The sequence below is a fragment of the Danio rerio genome, chromosome 6 (genome assembly GCF_052040795.2).
Source record: "Danio rerio strain M-AB ecotype USA chromosome 6, GRCz13ab, whole genome shotgun sequence".
NCBI lineage: Eukaryota > Metazoa > Chordata > Actinopteri > Cypriniformes > Danionidae > Danio > Danio rerio.
In genome coordinates, this window is record NC_141026.1 from 4,145,001 (window position 1) to 4,162,500 (window position 17,500).

At 35.9% G+C, this 17,500-nt stretch overlaps 2 protein-coding genes and 1 long non-coding RNA gene across 20 annotated transcripts in view; 2 read left to right on the forward strand and 1 right to left on the reverse strand.

Moving 5' to 3' along the window:
- LOC147843310 (uncharacterized) overlaps nt 1-2,219 on the forward strand; it is a 2,673-nt gene extending 454 nt beyond the window's left edge. The window contains exons 1-3 of the long non-coding RNA XR_015493010.1: nt 1-1,027; nt 1,175-1,578; nt 1,901-2,219. The exon at nt 1-1,027 is cut by the window's left edge and continues 454 nt beyond it. This is a non-coding gene — a long non-coding RNA (uncharacterized LOC147843310). The remainder of the gene's footprint in view (nt 1,028-1,174; nt 1,579-1,900) is intronic.
- The window catches only part of uqcrh (ubiquinol-cytochrome c reductase hinge protein), a 5,716-nt gene extending 57 nt beyond the window's left edge, over nt 1-5,659 (reverse strand). The window contains exons 1-6 of one of the 3 annotated variants that reach the window (XR_015492817.1): nt 5,336-5,451; nt 4,993-5,025; nt 2,273-2,847; nt 1,979-2,215; nt 1,159-1,623; nt 1-1,013 (exon numbers count right to left, since the gene is read on the reverse strand). The exon at nt 1-1,013 is cut by the window's left edge and continues 57 nt beyond it. Coding sequence is in view for 1 of the 3 variants with exons in the window: in NM_001037108.3 (NP_001032185.1) it covers nt 210-242; nt 2,686-2,847; nt 4,993-5,025; nt 5,336-5,380 (273 nt within the window). In the remaining 2 variants the exon portion in view is untranslated. Of the gene's footprint in view, nt 1,014-1,158; nt 1,624-1,708; nt 2,848-4,992; nt 5,026-5,335 lie in introns of those variants that run through there. The other 2 variants (NM_001037108.3, XR_015492816.1) reach the window with 2 other exon arrangements.
- Nucleotides 5,660-7,652: 1,993 nt separating this feature from the next.
- Nucleotides 7,653-17,500, forward strand: part of faah (fatty acid amide hydrolase) — a 29,056-nt gene continuing 19,208 nt past the window's right edge. For 15 of the 16 annotated variants that reach the window (XM_087255935.1, XM_087255936.1, XM_087255937.1 and 12 more), the window contains exons 1-4: nt 7,653-8,044; nt 13,305-13,418; nt 15,399-15,539; nt 16,880-17,013. In XM_087255935.1, coding sequence (XP_087112061.1) covers nt 7,832-8,044; nt 13,305-13,418; nt 15,399-15,539; nt 16,880-17,013 — 602 coding nt within the window. In that variant the 5' untranslated portion in view covers nt 7,653-7,831. 16 annotated transcript variants of the gene reach the window in all.

Here is a 17,500-nt window from a genome sequence, read left to right on the forward strand (position 1 = left end):
TGTCACCATCTATGAGGAGTTATTGCATATGAGAGATGAAAACAGAGCACAGTTAATACCACGTCAGTCACAACTGGGTAAAATGGACGATTTAAAGAACCGATCGGTTACTGTGAATTATTGAATGTGGGACAAAAATCACATAAATAACTGAGCGCTGTACTTCTATAAGCAGACACTGATTTATAAACAGCACGGAGATGCTTCATTTATTTGATTGACTGGAACACCTTGTGGGCCACCTGCAGAAAACAAACAAGAAAAAACAATTTTAACCAAATAACGTTCATAGAAAAATACTACAAACAGCAGATTCATGAACAAAAATCTGTTACACAAAATAACAAAAAAAAAAAAAAAAAAGAAAAAAAAAAGGAGCTGTGGCAAATAATCATTAGAGAAATCTAAAATTATCAAAATACATAAGAATTCTCTATAATACTATAATATTCACTATAATCAATTACAAGCTCTACACTTGATTAATTTTTAACAACAGAGGGCACTCTAGGATAGTTTTTAGATTAAATATCACTCTAGGCTAGATTTAAACATTAGACAAAACCATATTCTAGTTTTTAACAGCAGATGGTGCTCTAGATTAGTTTTTAACCGCAGACTGTGTTCTAGGCTAGTTTTAAACAGTAGATGGAGGTCTAGGCTATTTTTGTAACAGCAGATGGTGCTCTAGGCTAGTTTTTAACAGTACATGGCGATCTAGGCATTTTTTAACAGCAGATGGAGATTTAGGCTAGTTTTAAACAGTAGATGGAGCTCTAGGCTAGTTTTTAAATGGTGCTCTAGGTTTATTTTATCAGAAGATGGCTGTCTAGGTTAGTTTTTAACAGCAAATGGCACTCAATGCTAGTTTTTAACAGTAGATGGTGATTTAGGCTAGTTTTTAACAGCAGATGGTGCTCTAGGCTAGTTTTTAACAGTACATGGCGATCTAGGCATTTTTTAACAGCAGATGGAGATTTAGGCTAGTTTTTAACAGCAGATGGAGCTCTAGGCTAGTTTTTAAATGGTGCTCTAGGTTTATTTTATCAGAAGATGGCTGTCTAGGTTAGTTTTTAACAGCAAATGGCACTCAATGCTAGTTTTTACCAGCAGATGGTGCTCTAGATTAGTTTTTTAACAGCAGACGGTGTTCTAGGCTAGTTTTAAACAATAGATGGAGGTCTAGGCTATTTTTGTAACAGTAGATGGAGCTCTAGGCTAGTTTTTAAATGGTGCTCTAGGTTTATTTTATCAGAAGATGGCTGTCTAGGTTAGTTTTTAACAGCAAATGGCACTCAATGCTAGTTTTTACCAGCAGATGGTGCTCTAGATTAGTTTTTTAACAGCAGACGGTGTTCTAGGCTAGTTTTAAACAATAGATGGAGGTCTAGGCTATTTTTGTAACAGTAGATGGAGCTCTAGGCTAGTTTTTAAATGGTGCTCTATGTTTATTTCATCAGAAGATGGCGCTCTAGGCTAGTTTTTAATAGCAAATGGCACTCTAGGCTAGTTTTTAACAGCAGATGCGCTCTAGGCTAGTTTTAAACAGCAGACGGTGCTCTAGGCTAGTTTTAAACAGTAGATGCGCTCTAGGCTAGTTTTTAACAGCAGATGCGCTCTAGGCTAGTTTTAAACAGCAGACGGTGCTCTAGGCTAGTTTTAAACAGTAGATAGTGCTCTAGGCTATTTTTGTAACAGTAGATGGAGCTCTAGGCTAGTTTTTAAATGGTGCTCTATGTTTATTTCATCAGAAGATGGCGCTCTAGGCTAGTTTTTAATAGCAAATGGCACTCTAGGCTAGTTTTTAACAGCAGATGCGCTCTAGGCTAGTTTTAAACAGCAGACGGTGCTCTAGGCTAGTTTTAAACAGTAGATGGTGCTCTAGGCTAGCTTTTAACAGCAGATGGTGCTCTAGGCTAGTTTTTAACATCAGCTGGTGATCTAGGGTAGTTGTTGACAACAGATTGTGCTCTAGGGCTAGTTTTTAACAGCAGATTGTGCTCTAGGGCTAGTTTTTAACAGCAGATTGTGCTCTAGGGCTAGTTTTAATAGCAGATGGTGCTCTAGGCTAGTTTTTAAAATTAAATATATTACTCTAGGATAGTTTTAACACCAGGTGCTGCTCTAGGGCTAGTTTTCAACAGCAGATGGTGCTCTAGGCTAGTTTTTAACAGCAGATGATGCTCTAGGCTAGTTTTTAACAGCAGATGATGCTCTAGGCTAGTTTTTAACAGCAGATTGTGCTCTAGGCTAGTTTTTAACAGCAGATGACGCTCTAGGGCTAGTTTTAATAGCAGACGATGCTCTAGGCTAGTTTTTAAAATTGAATAAATCACTCTAGGCTAGTTTTAACACCAGATGGTGCTCTAGGCCAGTTTTTTAAAATTTACATGGTGCTCTATGCTAGTTTTTAACATTAAATAATTGCTCTAGGCTAGTTCAACAGCAAATGGCAATCTAGGCTAGTTTTAAACCACACACTCAAATGCTAATGAGAAAAAGCACTTGTGTGTTTGGCAAGAGAATTAAAACTGAGTAAAATGGTTAAATAAATATAGATGTGACACATATTTGTTCTCTCTGCATTTAAAAACATATCTGTAAACAGGTCACCAGCATCATAGAAAAGCGATCACAGACATTTAATATGCAGATATATATATATATGTGAGCAGCGATACTCACACAGTGGTCTCGGGCATGCAGAAAGTCGAAGAGCTCCTCCGTACAGTCTTCTGTTGTTTGTGAGCGCGAGTTCACCCTGGTCTCGCAGGACTCGAGCCGCTCGCGAGCATGAGCACAGTGCTCCGTCTCCTCACACTTCTGCCTCACTGTCTCTAGAGGATCCTGCATAGGAAATAGTCAGAGTTATTTTTGCTTCGCAATGCATCATTATGAAGATGAATGAGACACGTTCTGTATCTTGGGGGTCAAATTTCTTCAAAACTGAAGAGTATAAGTTCAATCATTCTAGCGTTTAAATGATTAGTTTACCTCCACAATAAACATTTCTAAACTGCAGTTTTAATGCAGCTTCAAGAGTCTTACCTAGTGAATTAGTGTGTAATTTTAATGATATTAATAATGATGATGATGAATGATGGACTAAACAAATAATACTATAAATACATAAATAAACACAAGTGGTGTTAAGGATCACAAATCTCATGGTTCGGATCACATTATGTTTTTTTTTTAGTCATGGATTGGACCGTTTTTCGGATCAGCCAAGGGGAGGAATAAATAATGGTTAAATAATGTAATTACTGCCTAAAACTTTCATTTTTGAGCATCAAGTGACGGTGTTTTTAAACTTCACTATGACCATCAGTAGTTTTATCTAAACTATAAACTGGTATCCCTGTACTGTGTTATTTGTCTGTCTGTACTTTCATAACTAAAGACCAAACACTGAATCTTTTTCTTGATTTTTGTGTTTTTTATACACAGATTTGAATGCAGCGATTTAAAGGATTAATAATCATATGCAAATCATCATCATTTATAATTTATGTTGCGTGGGTGTTGAGATCCTGATCTTTTACTGATTAATCGTGCAGCTTACACTGAATGCATTACTGCAGGCTAAAAAAGTAGTGACAGAAAACACCTTTAATAATCTAAGAAACCCTCCACATCCAGAATAACCTACCACAACAATACTGGGATGCAAGCTTTTGAGGTTATAATGTTATTAGGTAAATAAAAAGTTGTTTGCTTTTACTTTGGATTTTGGGAGAAAATTAATATTATGCTCAAGTACGATGGACCAAATACATATACATATTTGCACATATATAAGATATACCAGCCTGATCTCACGAGGAAACCTATGTATATTACGTTTTTTGAGTTTAGTGGCTAATTCGTACGAATTCATCCGAGTTCAGTCGTATGAAATTGTACGATTTTAAAAAGGAGACGTGGCACCTAAGCCCACCCCTAAACCCAACCCTCATTGGGTGATGGGCAAATCGTACTAAATTGTACAAATTAGATCATACGAATTCATACGAATTAGCCACTAAATCAAAAAGTTACAAATTGTCGTGAGATTGTGTTGGATACACAATATATATTTTAAAGAACTTTTACAAAACAAAACCACATAAAAAAAATTGAAAAGAACTGTTCCATGATCATTCAGTGTTTGAAACAAAATACCTATTCTGACCTGTACTTATTAAAATGCTAAAATAATAAGTCAACATGCTCAATTTAATCATATTTTAAATGATTAGAATTAACAATTTTTTGTTAACAAACGAAGGAACTTAGTAGTTTGAATGACTGTGACAAAAGTATAGACTTAAAATGTCTATAAAAGACCAAATTGTGATCTTTAATTCAGTCTTAAAACATGTCATCAAGTAGGTCTTGAACTAAATATGCCTGACATTTAAATTATGACAACACAATTAAAACATTCAACATAATAATAATAATATTATTAATAATAAAATGTTTATGTATAGCGCATTTCCATTATTCAAGGATGGTTTACAAAAGTAGCTAAATAATATAATTAAAAATCTAAACAATACAATATAATCTATATATGTCTGACAACATTTTTTAACATGTAAACTATTGTTATAGTAAATGCCATTTTAGTGAATCTCATCTGTAAATTGTGGCTTTAAAAAGGCTGTAAATATTCTGTATTTTCTTGCAGAGAAAAGGAAAATCAACAATATAAACTAATTTGTATATAAAAACAAATCATACAAGTGATATAGACTTATTATTATGTGTGAAACCCCTTCAAGTTCTTCAAGGCTTTCTATAATTATATTTTTGTATGAAGTGGCTTCACAGTACATTGATTACAGGGAAATCCTGAGGTCTTGATCAAGGACACAACAGTAAACATGTATTATCCACAAACCACTTACATAAGCAACTCATCATTTATAATTCACTTAAACAAATGTGTACATCATTAAAGAATACTGCTCAGAAAATGTACAATATAATATGATAGAAACATACCACCATTTCCTCTTCTTCCTCCTCTTCCTCCTCCTAAACAAAACAGTGTAACATATTAATAGGATGCAGCTATTATCCATAATTAAGAGACATACATACATACATACATAGTTAGAATGAAACTAAAACAACATAAATGATGCCTAGAATGATTTACAAAAGCAAGACAAAGGCTAAATCTCACATTTAGACAGTATAAATACTAGCATACATAAGCATTGGATCAACCTATATCTCAGGCTCGGCTAACATAAGTTAAACCAGACCATTTCGACAAAAAGCCGCTTCTTCATGCGGCTAAATGACAATTAAACCGCATATAAACAAAAAATGCTAATAATACCTCCTCTGGTTCTCCGTTCGTGATCATTTTGTCTTCGAAAACCATGATTTGACCGGAGTTTTTCCTGGAGTGACCCTCTGTGGACTGAGATATGCGCCGATGGAGGACAGCGTGACACTTTCCGGAAGTGGTAAGAGCTTAAAGAGTTTCACGCAAAAAGAGGCGATACACCTCTGTCAACTTCCGGTTCCCTGTGCTTGTTTGATTTTCTTCTCTTAACCTGAGTTGTGATGTTTTGCGGTCAGTGTTTGTTTATCAGTATTTGTTAACTGCTAACATCGAATTTTTGCATACAGTGTATGTTTAGTGAGAGACATATTGTATTACGCTATTTGCTGGCGTTTAAAATGGTTTGCTCCCATCTAGTGGTTTGGAGTATCAACATCAGTGAAGCCAAATAGAATAAAACGTGTTAAATAACATTTAAACACGATTGAATATGTTAAATAAACCAACCTGCGTATAATCTGAGTTATAATATGGAAAGTTAGGACTCTTTTAAGGCAGGCATGTCCAAACTTGGTCCTGGAGGGCCGGTGTCCTGCAAAGTTCCGTACAGCCCCGATCAGACACACCTAGGCTAGCTAATCAAGCTCTTACTAGGCTTTCTAGAAACATCTTTGCAGGTGTGTTGAGGGAAGTTAAAGCTTAAATCTGCAGGACACCAGCCCTCCAGGACCGAGTTTGGACACCCCTGTTTTAAGGTAATAGATCACCCGAAGATGGTTATTAGCGCTTAGGCCAGTGGTCTCAAACTCAATTCCTGGAGGACCACAGCTCTGCAGATTCTAGCTCCAACCACCTCTAAAATTACACCTGCTCAATAGACTCTGAAGCTGCGGTCACACTGGGCTTTTCCTCCCATAGACTTCCATTCATACACACGCGAATGCGTCAGACCGGAAACGCATGGTCATGCGTCAAGTTTCGTATGTCGCTGCGGTGCAAAGTTCAAGCTTGGTGAACTCTGACCTGCGAAATCCCATTACTTGACTGTGTGAGACCAATCGAGGATCAAAACATGACCTCTCTGGATATAAATTTAAAACATGGAGCAATCGCTCACTTTTTTAAATGCCTAATAAACTTGTTTAATCCCGCCCCTTTTCTCAGTGCCGCACGACAGAATATCGCATGCTCAAACTCTAATGTGACCGCAGCTTTATAGTCTTGATTTAATTGATTGAATCTTGATTATTTGGATCAGCTGTTTTTGGTAGGGTTGAAGCAAAACTGTGCAGAGCTGCGGCCCTCCAGGAATCGAGTTTGAGACCCATGCCTTAGACTATGGCTGTTTCCAGATTAATAAAGGGACTAAGCCGAAAAGAAAATGCATGAATAAATGAATGAATGAATGAATGAATGAATGAATGAATTTATATGATGCATTTTAGAGCAGATTAATTCAGTGGATGTAACATAACAAAAGGGCAGTAAATTTGAACAGTGCACAAGAGTTAATGACAAAATAAATAAACGATTATAAACAAAAACAGAACAAAAACAGATCACCTAAATAATCTTTTTGTTTTGCTTTTTTTGAACATTTACAACCATAAATGCCTTAGTAAATATACAAAATTCCCTATCAGAACGCAGACAAGCATAACAAATAATTAAATAAATAAATAAATAAATATAATGGGGTTTCAACAAGTTTAATATATTAATATTTAACAATCTCTTGATTAAGTTGGGGAAGGTTTAAAGGGATTCATTCATTCATTATCCTAGTCCCTTTATTCATCAGGGGTTGCCACAATGGACCGAACCGCCAGCTTATCTAGCAAATGTTTTACACAGCGAATGGCTGCAACCCTGTACTGGGAAACACCCATACACTCTCATACTCTACGGCCAGTTAAGTTTATTTAGTTTAAACCCACGCCAACACTGGAGAACATGCAAACTCCACACAGAAATGCCAAATTGTCCAGCAAGGACTCGAACCATCTGTGAGGCGACAGTGTTAACCACTGTGCCACCGTGCCGCCCCTAATTATAGTTTACAAATGAAAGTTCTGATATCAATTACTCATTCTAGACATGTTTGAGTTTCTTCAGATAAGCACAAAGGAATATATTTTGAAGAATGTTGGAAACAGAGAGCGTACATAGTATATCTGTTTTCCCACATGGCTACACATTACAATTGTCCAGCATTCAACAATACAACATTCTTCAAAATATCTTCGTTTGTGTTTAACAGTAGAAAGAAACTCGTATTTGAAACGGCTTGAGGTTGAGTAAATGGTGTGTACATTTTCGTTATTGGGTGAACTACCCCTTTAAATCGTTTACATCAGTGTAGATTCCCGCTTCCGCACAGGAAGTGGAATAAAAGTTGGAGCTCTAGCTCATCTAACTCGTGTCATTTTCCTTTCTATGTCCTTAACTGTGTCAAAGTTAAAGCCCCGGTGAAACACAGGCGATGACATTACGTTCGGGACATCACAGTCTATCTCAACAGCACACTCAGCAGCAACTTTAGTAGTTATGGAGAGTTTTAATTTGAAGCGACTTCATTTAGACATGAACGTCAACTGGACGCCGATGTTTGCAGCCACAGTTTGCGGCACAGGTGCGATATTTCTTTTCTGGAAATGGAGAAATAACCAGAAGATTCAGAATAAAATACTAAACGCGCGGAGAAGAAGAGATAAATCACTTGAGCAGGCTGAACAAGCGGTGCAGCGATTTAAAATACAGGTACAAAGCTAGCATTTATCTCAATAAAGTATGCATTCTGTCACACTTTTATGAGTATTCATGTGAAGAAAAGCAAGATTTATCCTGTAATTACAACACTGTAAATCTCTCTTCCGTCTATTTTGTGCAAAATGGTAAACAAACATGTTTATATGAATTTGTCAAAACGAAAAACACAACAAAACCTGTTGTTTATCATTTGGGTAATACTTTTAAGGTAACACTTTACAATAAGGTTCATTAGTTAATGCATTTACTAACATGAACTAATCATGAACAACACATGTACAGCATTTAATAATCATAATTGAACATTTACTAATGCATTATTAACATCCAAGTCCGTGCTTGTTAACATTAGTTAATGCACCATGAGTTAACATGAACTAACAATGAACTACTGTATTTTCATTAACTAATGTTAACTAGCATGAACAAATACAGTAGTAAATGTATTGTTCATTGTTTGTTCATGTTAGTAAATGCATTAATTAACATTAACTAATGAACCTTATTGTAAAGTGTGACCACTTTTAGTATATGTAACAACTCACAGTGCAAACTGCTGGCTTATTACTTGCTTAATATTATTTTATTAATTGTTTATTAACACTTATAAAGTATAATCTTATTCTACAACCCTACTCCATTACCTAAACCCATAATACTACCTTACTATTAATAAGCAGCTAATTAGCAGTTCATTGAGCTAGAAGTTAATAGTTAATTAACTATTAGTTAATGTCAAAAATTGTACCTTAAAACAAAGTGTGACCGTCATTTGTTTTCATTAATTTTAAATATTTTGTAAATTTGTAATATTTTTTCGGAGCCAAACCATCATCAGATTTAATGTGTAATTAAATAACTTGACTGACTGTGAAATACTTTTTGTTATTCTCAGATATTACAATAAATGTATTTGATCACTAAGCTTAATTGGACTACTGTAGTTTTTGGCTTAATGCAATTACCTTTTCTTGATCCAATATTCTGAATTAAAAGATGCAAGAAGTGCGCGTCAGGGTAAAGTATGTAGTAAATGATGACAACATTATATATGTGACCAGTTGAATATGTTTTTAATATTTACCCTGTAATCACAATACAGTAAATCCCTCTTCTGTCTATTTTGTGCAAAATGGTAAACAAACATGTTTATATGAATCTGTCAAAACGAAAAACACAACAAAACCTGTTGTTTGTCATTTAGGTAATACTTTTAGTATAAGTAACAACTCACATTATTATCTACTGGCTTATTACTTGTTTAATATTAAGATATTAACTGTTTATTAGCACTTATAAAGTATGATCTTATTCTACATCCCTACTCCATTACCTAAACCCAACTACTACCTTACTCACTATTAATAAGCAGCTAATTAGTAGTTCATTGAGCTAGAAGTTAATAGTTAATTATCTATTAGTTAATGCTTTGTTAATAGCAAGAATTGGAGCTTAAAACAAAGTGTGATCGTCATTTGTTTTCAATAATTTTGAATATTTAGTAAATTTGTAATTTTTTTTTCGGAGCCAAACCATCATCAGATTTTAATTTGTAATTAAATAACTTGACAGACGGTAAAATACTTTTTGTTATTCTCTGATAATAAATACATTCGATCACTAAGCTTAATTGGATTAATGTAGTTTTTGGCTGCATGCAAATAAATTATGACCTTTTTCTGATCCAATGTTATGAATTAAAATATGAAACAAGGGTACCTCAGGGTAAAGTATGTAGTAAATAAGGACAACATTATGTGGCCAGTAGAATATGTTTTTAATATTTACCCTGTAATCACAATACAGTAAATCCCATTTATTTTGTGCAAAATGGTAAACAAACATGTTTATATGAATCTGTCAAAGCAAAAAACACAACAAAACCCATTGTTTGTCATTTAGGTAATACTTTTAGTATGTGTAACAATTCACAGTATTATCTACTGGCTTATTACTTGCTTAATATTAAGATATTAACTGTTTATTAGCACTTCTACATCCCTACTCCATTATCTAAACCCAACTACTACCTTACTCACTATTAATAAGCAGCTAATTAGTAGTTCATTGAGCTAGAAGTTAATAGTTAATTATCTATTAGTTAATGCTTTGTTATTAGCAAGAATTGGAGCTTAAAACAAAGTGTGATCGTCATTTGTTTTAAATAATTTTGAATATTTAGTAAATTTTTAATTTATTTTCTGAGCCAAACCATCATCAGATTTTAATTTGTAATTAAATAAATTGACAGACGGTAAAATACTTTTTGTTATTTTCTGATAATAAATACATTCGATCACTAAGCTTAATTGGATTAATGTAGTTTTTGGCTGCATGCAAATAAATTATGACCTTTTTCTGATCCAATGTTATGAATTAAAATATGAAACAAGGGTACCTCAGGGTAAAGTATGTAGTAAATAAGGACAACATTATGTGACCAGTAGAATATGTTTTTAATATTTACCCTGTAATCACAATACAGTAAATCCCATTTATTTTGTGCAAAATGGCAAACAAACATGTTTATATGAATCTGTCAAAGCAAAAAACACAACAAAACTCATTGTTTGTCATTTAGGTAATACTTTTAGTATGTGTAACAATTCACAGTATTATCTACTGGCTTATTACTTGCTTAATATTAAGATATTAACTGTTTATTAGCACTTATAAAGTATAATCTTATTCTACATCCCTACTCCAGTACATAAAAACTACCATACTCTGTAAAAAATGCAGGCTTCCACACAATTCATTCATGTTGTCCCAACACAAATTGAGTTAACACTTTTAACAAACTTGTGTGTATTGAACATAAAAAAATTTAGTTGTTCCAATGAAATCTGAAGAATTGTGTTGTTCCAGTAGAATATGTTTTTAATCATTTATTTTCTGACAACAGAGTACCAATGTTTTAACTTCGGAGTAGTTAAAACTGAACAAAATGAAAACATTTGTTGGTATTTTCTGGAAAAATTGCTCTGAATGACAATATTTGGTCCCACTTTATATTTAGTGTCCTTAACTACTATGTACTTACATCAAAAAATAAATACAAAGTACTTACTGTGTTCATAATGTATTTGAGAACACTTGTGGTGCTTTTGAGTTGGGATAGAGGTTGGGTTATGGACAGGTTTGGTGGCATGGGTAGGTTTAAGGGTGGGTTAAGGTGTAAGGGATGGTCAACAGTGTATTTACAAATGAAATTACAAAAGTTAATTACAGATGTAAATACATACATGTATTTAATCAAGCTTAAGTACACAGTAAATACATGTATTTACACAATACGTACATTGTAACAAACTATTAATTCCTATGTAAGTACATATTAGTTAAGCCCAATGAAAATCTTGAGGAAATGTTTTCAAACCTTTTAAAATGTGACCACATAGAAACCCTGTAAATCTGGAGAAAACATTTTATATCTGGTGTGAAAAGTTAATATTTAAAGGCTACAGGACTTTTAGTGTAACCGGATCATAACTGGAGTCTCTAAATGGACACTAGTAGTTAAAGTTACATATTTCCCACAGTGATAGTACAGTCATCATTTGGCTCAAATACTTTATAAACTGTACTAAAGTAAGTCAATTGTATTAAACTGCAGCTAATATTATAGTATTTACAACACCTTGTTATTGAATGCCACAGCGTACTGAAGTATTACTCTAGTCAACTGATAAACTGTAATTAATACTATAGTATATTTTAGTTTCCGCTTCTGTAGTAAAATATATAGTTGCAAAAAACTTACTACAGTATTACATTTGGTTATATTACTGTAGTTGTTTGGTTACCGTAGACTAGTTCAGTGCCATTGGCTCATAAACATTTCTTGCTTGTTATTAAACTATTTCATAACTGTAACAAGAGGCAATGTTAAAACAGCTCTCATAACATTATTTATCAATATGTGGCTCTTGGATTCTCGAAAGCTATAGAAATTAAAAATGTAAAACAGGAAATACGTTGGGACTAGGGTTGTAACAATATACCGGTATGACGGTCTACCACGATTTGAACGTGCACGATTATCATACCATGAACAATTGCATATCAACGGTTTTAACCCTTAAAGACCGAGACAGCCGCCCGCGGCTAAAAATAAGTATTGCTCTTAAATGTTTAATAACTTTTGATAATCGCTGATCCGATTCATACAATTCAAAGATTGGCATAAAGAAGAGAATCTCAGCTTTCCAGTGCTGTATCACATAACATTCGACTTTCAGAGGCTCCGGAATCAGTGCGGTTACGTCATCAAAATTTGACAACGCTGATTTGACAAAGAAACGCTCGTCACTGTGTCTCCGGACAAATCAGACATGATACATTGATGCATTGTCCCTCCTCCATGCCCAGATTGGTTTAAACTCGCTATATCACAACCAATAAGCATAGGTTTCACTTTTGTTTGTGGACCAACAATGAGCTTTTTGAACAACACGGAATGAGAGATAGGCATACATTTCTGCGTGGCTAAATAAAACGCAAAGAAAAAAGTTTTGCATGAAATAATTCTCATACTAAGTACTTTTGCATGCACAGCAGCACAGAAACATGACAAAACAGTGACACAGCAAAGACGAACTGCTGCTCTTGCTGTTTTCAAAAGACGCAAATGAAGGTGCAGCTGTTTGTCTGCATTGCAGACAACCATATCCAAATCCATATCGATAGACAACCATATCCATGCTGGCACATAAAACCTAAGGATGTTCCATATTGAATCTAGTTTCGTTATGTAACTATTTATAGTATAGTAAATATTTATATCTATTTTTTTACTGAGGATTTGCACCATGTTTATTTGGACTTTATTTGGACTTTGACACATTATTTATTATTTTCTTATTTTTTTATTTGTTCATTGTAAGTGGTATTGTTTATAGTAACTGAAAATATATTATTTGGAAAAAGTCAAATTTGCTTCACTGTTCTATTATTTTGTAACATTTGTAACATACCGTATACCGCGAAACCGTCAAACCGTGGTATTGTTTTAGACGATTATCATACCGTAAAAAATTCATACCGTTACAACCCTAGTTGGGACCATTGTTTTTGTTTACATCCCTCAAAATGCTCTATAGAACTACCGCAACAGATTCATTCAAGTACTTTACAGTCAACACTGTAGCTTTTACTTTAACTTACTAGTGTTTTCCCTCTGCATGCTTATAATAAAGTCTCTGTTATCTTTATCTGAGTATGTGTTTTTTGGTTTGTTGCATCTTTCCAGAACCCAGGTTTCCAGAGCAGCTCTATAGTGTCTTTGTCTTTGTCGGAGCTCACTGGGAAACTGCAGGACGGCTCTCTGCAGCCTGATGCCGTGCTTTACGCTTTCATGGAGAAGGTGACTTCTGTCATGTTTTAACTTCGAATGCCTGCTTCAGAGATTTTTCAGAGTTAACATTATAGTTGCAAAACATTAGAGATGCACTACTTTTCTATGAAGTGTAGTGTGTTACTCCTGTTATGAATGTTAGATTTAGTCTGAGTAGGACATATACCTCGTATAAATAGTTTATAAAGTTGTAAAACGCATGTGGCAACAAAAATATCATTATCATTTGGTGCAGGCAAATTGTATTAATAGTCCAATTAAAATAATTTTAGTTTACACAATTTATTAAATTCCTAAAGAACACAAATGATGAATGCATCTCGTTATAACTGTTAATTAACTAATAGTAAAATCTACTGCTATTAATATGTATATAAGCAACAATATGAGTTTTAAAACCTCTTTAAAAATAAAGTCTATGTGTTTTATTTAATAAATATTTGATTTTAATGTTTTTTATTTTTTATTTACTACTAATATAGTATTACTGGTATGGTTAATACATTTTAAATACGTTTGAATTTATTTAGACATAGTGGAACTGTGTGTGTATTTATTAAAAACTGCTAAACTAACTTACATAACTAGAATTTTCATGGCATCTACAGTATATTCAATTCAATTCATGTTTATTTCTCTGGCGCTTTTACATTGTCGATTTAAGCAGCTGAACACAGAAGTTCTAGTAAATTAAACTGTGTCAGTCCAGTTTTCAGTGTTAAGCTTCAGTTTAGTTCAGTTCACCGTTTAAATTTCACTGCTGAAAGTCCAAACAGTGAGGACCAAATCCATCAATGCGCAGCTCCACAAGTCCCGACCCAAGCAAGCCAGTGGTGACAGTGGCGAGGAACAAACTTCACCAACTGATGAAAAAAAAAAAATATATATATATATATTTATACAACAGTTCTGTCTGGTTCTTGAATCTGATTGGCTTATAGCTGTGAAATATTTAAGTAATATCAGCACCAGTAAAGCCTCTTTACCCTTTGTGTATTACTCCGCCCACATACAACCAGCAAAAAGCAGACACTACAGATCTAAAGTTTAAAAGATGCATGCTCAGCTGTTTAACTGTCAGCTTATGATTTGAATCCGAGGCGGAAGAAAGTAGTTCCTCCTACAAAAGGGTTTTTGAGACTCTCCATGTTTGATTTTGTTTTTATATACACAATTATGTCGAACTGTTGTATAAACGCAATATCACACTCGTAGCAGTGTGATATGGCTGTATATCGGCACTGGTGGGGGCACTAAGGCAATCGGCCTGCGAGCATGCCAACGCACACCTCCCACCAGTGCCGATATACAGCCATAGCACACTGCTACTCGTGTTATATTGCTCATATATATATATTCATTTTCTTTTCAGCTTAGTCTTTTTATTAATCAGGGGTCACCACAGAAGAATAAACTCCCAACCCATCCAGCACATGTTTTACGCAGCGGATGCCTTTTCTAGCTGCAACTCATCTCTGGGAAACATCCATACACACTCATTCACACTTATACACTATGGACAATGTAGCCTACCTAAATCACCTCTACCGCATGTCTTTGGACTGTGGGGGAAACCGGAGCACCCGGAAACCCACGCGAATGCAAGGAGAACATGCAAACCTCACACAGAAACGCCAACTGACCCAGCCGCGACTCGAACTAGTGACTTTCTTACTGTGAGGCGACAGCACTACCTACTGCGCCACTGCATCGCCCAATATATATGTAGTATATTTGTTAAATAATAAAGTGCTTCATTTATCTTTGTTTATAATTCATTTTGGATAAAAGCATCTGCTAAATAAATAAATGTAATTGTCAAATGTAAATGGCTTTGTCATCCTGGATTATGACCATGAGATTCCTCTTTTGACTTGATTTGTATAAGAAATAAATACCCTAGTAATTCTTTAGTTAGTATAAGAAAGACAGATTATTATTAATCACTGTACTGAAGAGCCTCTCATTTGCCTGCTTCAATCCAAACAGACTCTGGAGGTGAACAGGAATCTGAACTGTGGCACTGAGATGTTGATGGAGTCTGTGGCACAACTGAAAGACATGAACACTCAAAAGAAAGGCCTTCTGTATGGAGTCCCCATCAGCATCAAGGACAATTTTGGATATAAGGTGATTATGATGATTAAAGGGATGACGCGAGATGTCTTTTGGTCTTGGGTAGGGCTCACCAATCTCGTTCCTGGAGGTCTGGTGTCCTGCTGATCTTAGCTCCAACTTGCCTCAACACACCTGCCTGGGTGTTTTAAGTATACCTAGTAAGACCTTGATTAGCTTGTTCAGGTTTGTTTGATTAGGGTTGGAGCTAAAATCTGCTGGACACAGGACCTCCAGGAACAAGTTTGATGATCCCTGGTCTAGGGGTTCCTTAACTTTTCAGCTCACATATACAAAGACATAAAACACACACACACACGTTTGTTTTTGTGAAAAGTGGGGACATTACCAACCCAAGTTCATTCTGGAAACGTAGCCCCGCGGACGTTTCTGGAGACCGCGATTAACGTGGCCGGAGGTACGTAAAGGCCGCGTTTGGTTTTTTTCGAGCGAACGCTGCGGGGTGGTGTGGCGCCGCTCCGCCCCTCCTCTTCGCGCTCGCCGGCCGACAGCTCGCCTCCGAGTGGAGGGCTTTCCCGACGCAATCAGTTTGTCCGCCTAGCTCACAGCGTTGCGTCGCCGGAGCGGAGGCCCTGGAGGAGGAGGACGAGCCGGAGCCGGCCGCGGTGGACGACGACTGGGATCGAGTCCGGGGAACAGCGGGTTCCGGAAATCAGGTGAGACGAAAAACGGAATCCGGAAAATGAGGGCGAGAACGCGGCGGGATCCGAAAAACGCGGTCGAAATCGGAGACGAGGGCTTTTGCTTTTTTTTTTTTTTTCTGATCCGGTGGCTTTTCGCGCGAGAACGGCGCGGGCGCGAAACCCGAGACGTAAAAAAGCGCGCACAGCGGCCTCTCGCGGATCCGCGAAAACAAAAAAACGCTCGAATACGTACCTCCCGGGACGTAAATCGCAGTCCGCAGAAACGTCCGCGGGGCTACGTTTCCACAATGAGCCCGGGTTGGACATTACATAGGTTTCCATTCATTTTATACTGTCAAAACCGTATATCATATTGCCCTCACCCCATCCCACCCCTAAACCCAACCATCACAGGAGACGATGTGCAGCTTTGCTCTCTGATTAAACTCATTCTGTAGGATTTATAAGCTTTTTGGGAAATGAGGACATCATTAATGTCATATTTTACCTCCTTTTTGTAATACCTGTGTCATACCCATGTCATTATACAGATTTGTGTCCTGATATGTCACAAAAACACGTACACACGTGCACACACACACACACACACACACACACACACACACACAAAAAGTAAATTAAATGGTCAATGCACATATCTAAGTAAACCTGACAAAAAACTCTAAAGTTAGATGGTTCTTGTCTGAACAGGGTCATGATTCTTCATGTGGAGTGGTGAGTAAATTGGATCAGCCGGCGGTCATGGATAGTGTGATCGTTACAGTGCTGAAGAAGCAGGGAGCAATACCCTTCATCAAGACCAACATACCACAAGGTCTTCTCAAGTGAGTAAACAAAGTACAACCTGATCATATCGGGTGATTTGCAGGCCAAGGAGGGTCAATGATGTTAAAGGAAAGGTTCATTCAATAAAAAACATTTATAGTTCATTTACTCACCCTTGGGCCATTGGATATGTAGGTGCCTTTTTTTCTTCAGTAAAGCATTAAAGTCCCCATGAAATCAAAATAAAGTTCAGTATGTTAGTTTTAAGGATGTCTACAAGCTAATGTGCTCCAAAATAGTGACAGCATTTGCAATCGGAAGATATAAAGCAATTTGCAACAATACAGTTTGTCACTTTCGCCTAAATTGATAATTTTTACATCATCTCATGCTTCAGTTTCCTCATTAAATCATCTGACCAATCAAATGCTCTCTAGTATTTGACATGCCCCGCCTTTTTTCGCAACGCTTTCTCATTTGTTTTTCATTTGATGCGCTTGAGCTCAACCTCTCACTGGCAGACCTATGGTAAAACCAAAAGCTATT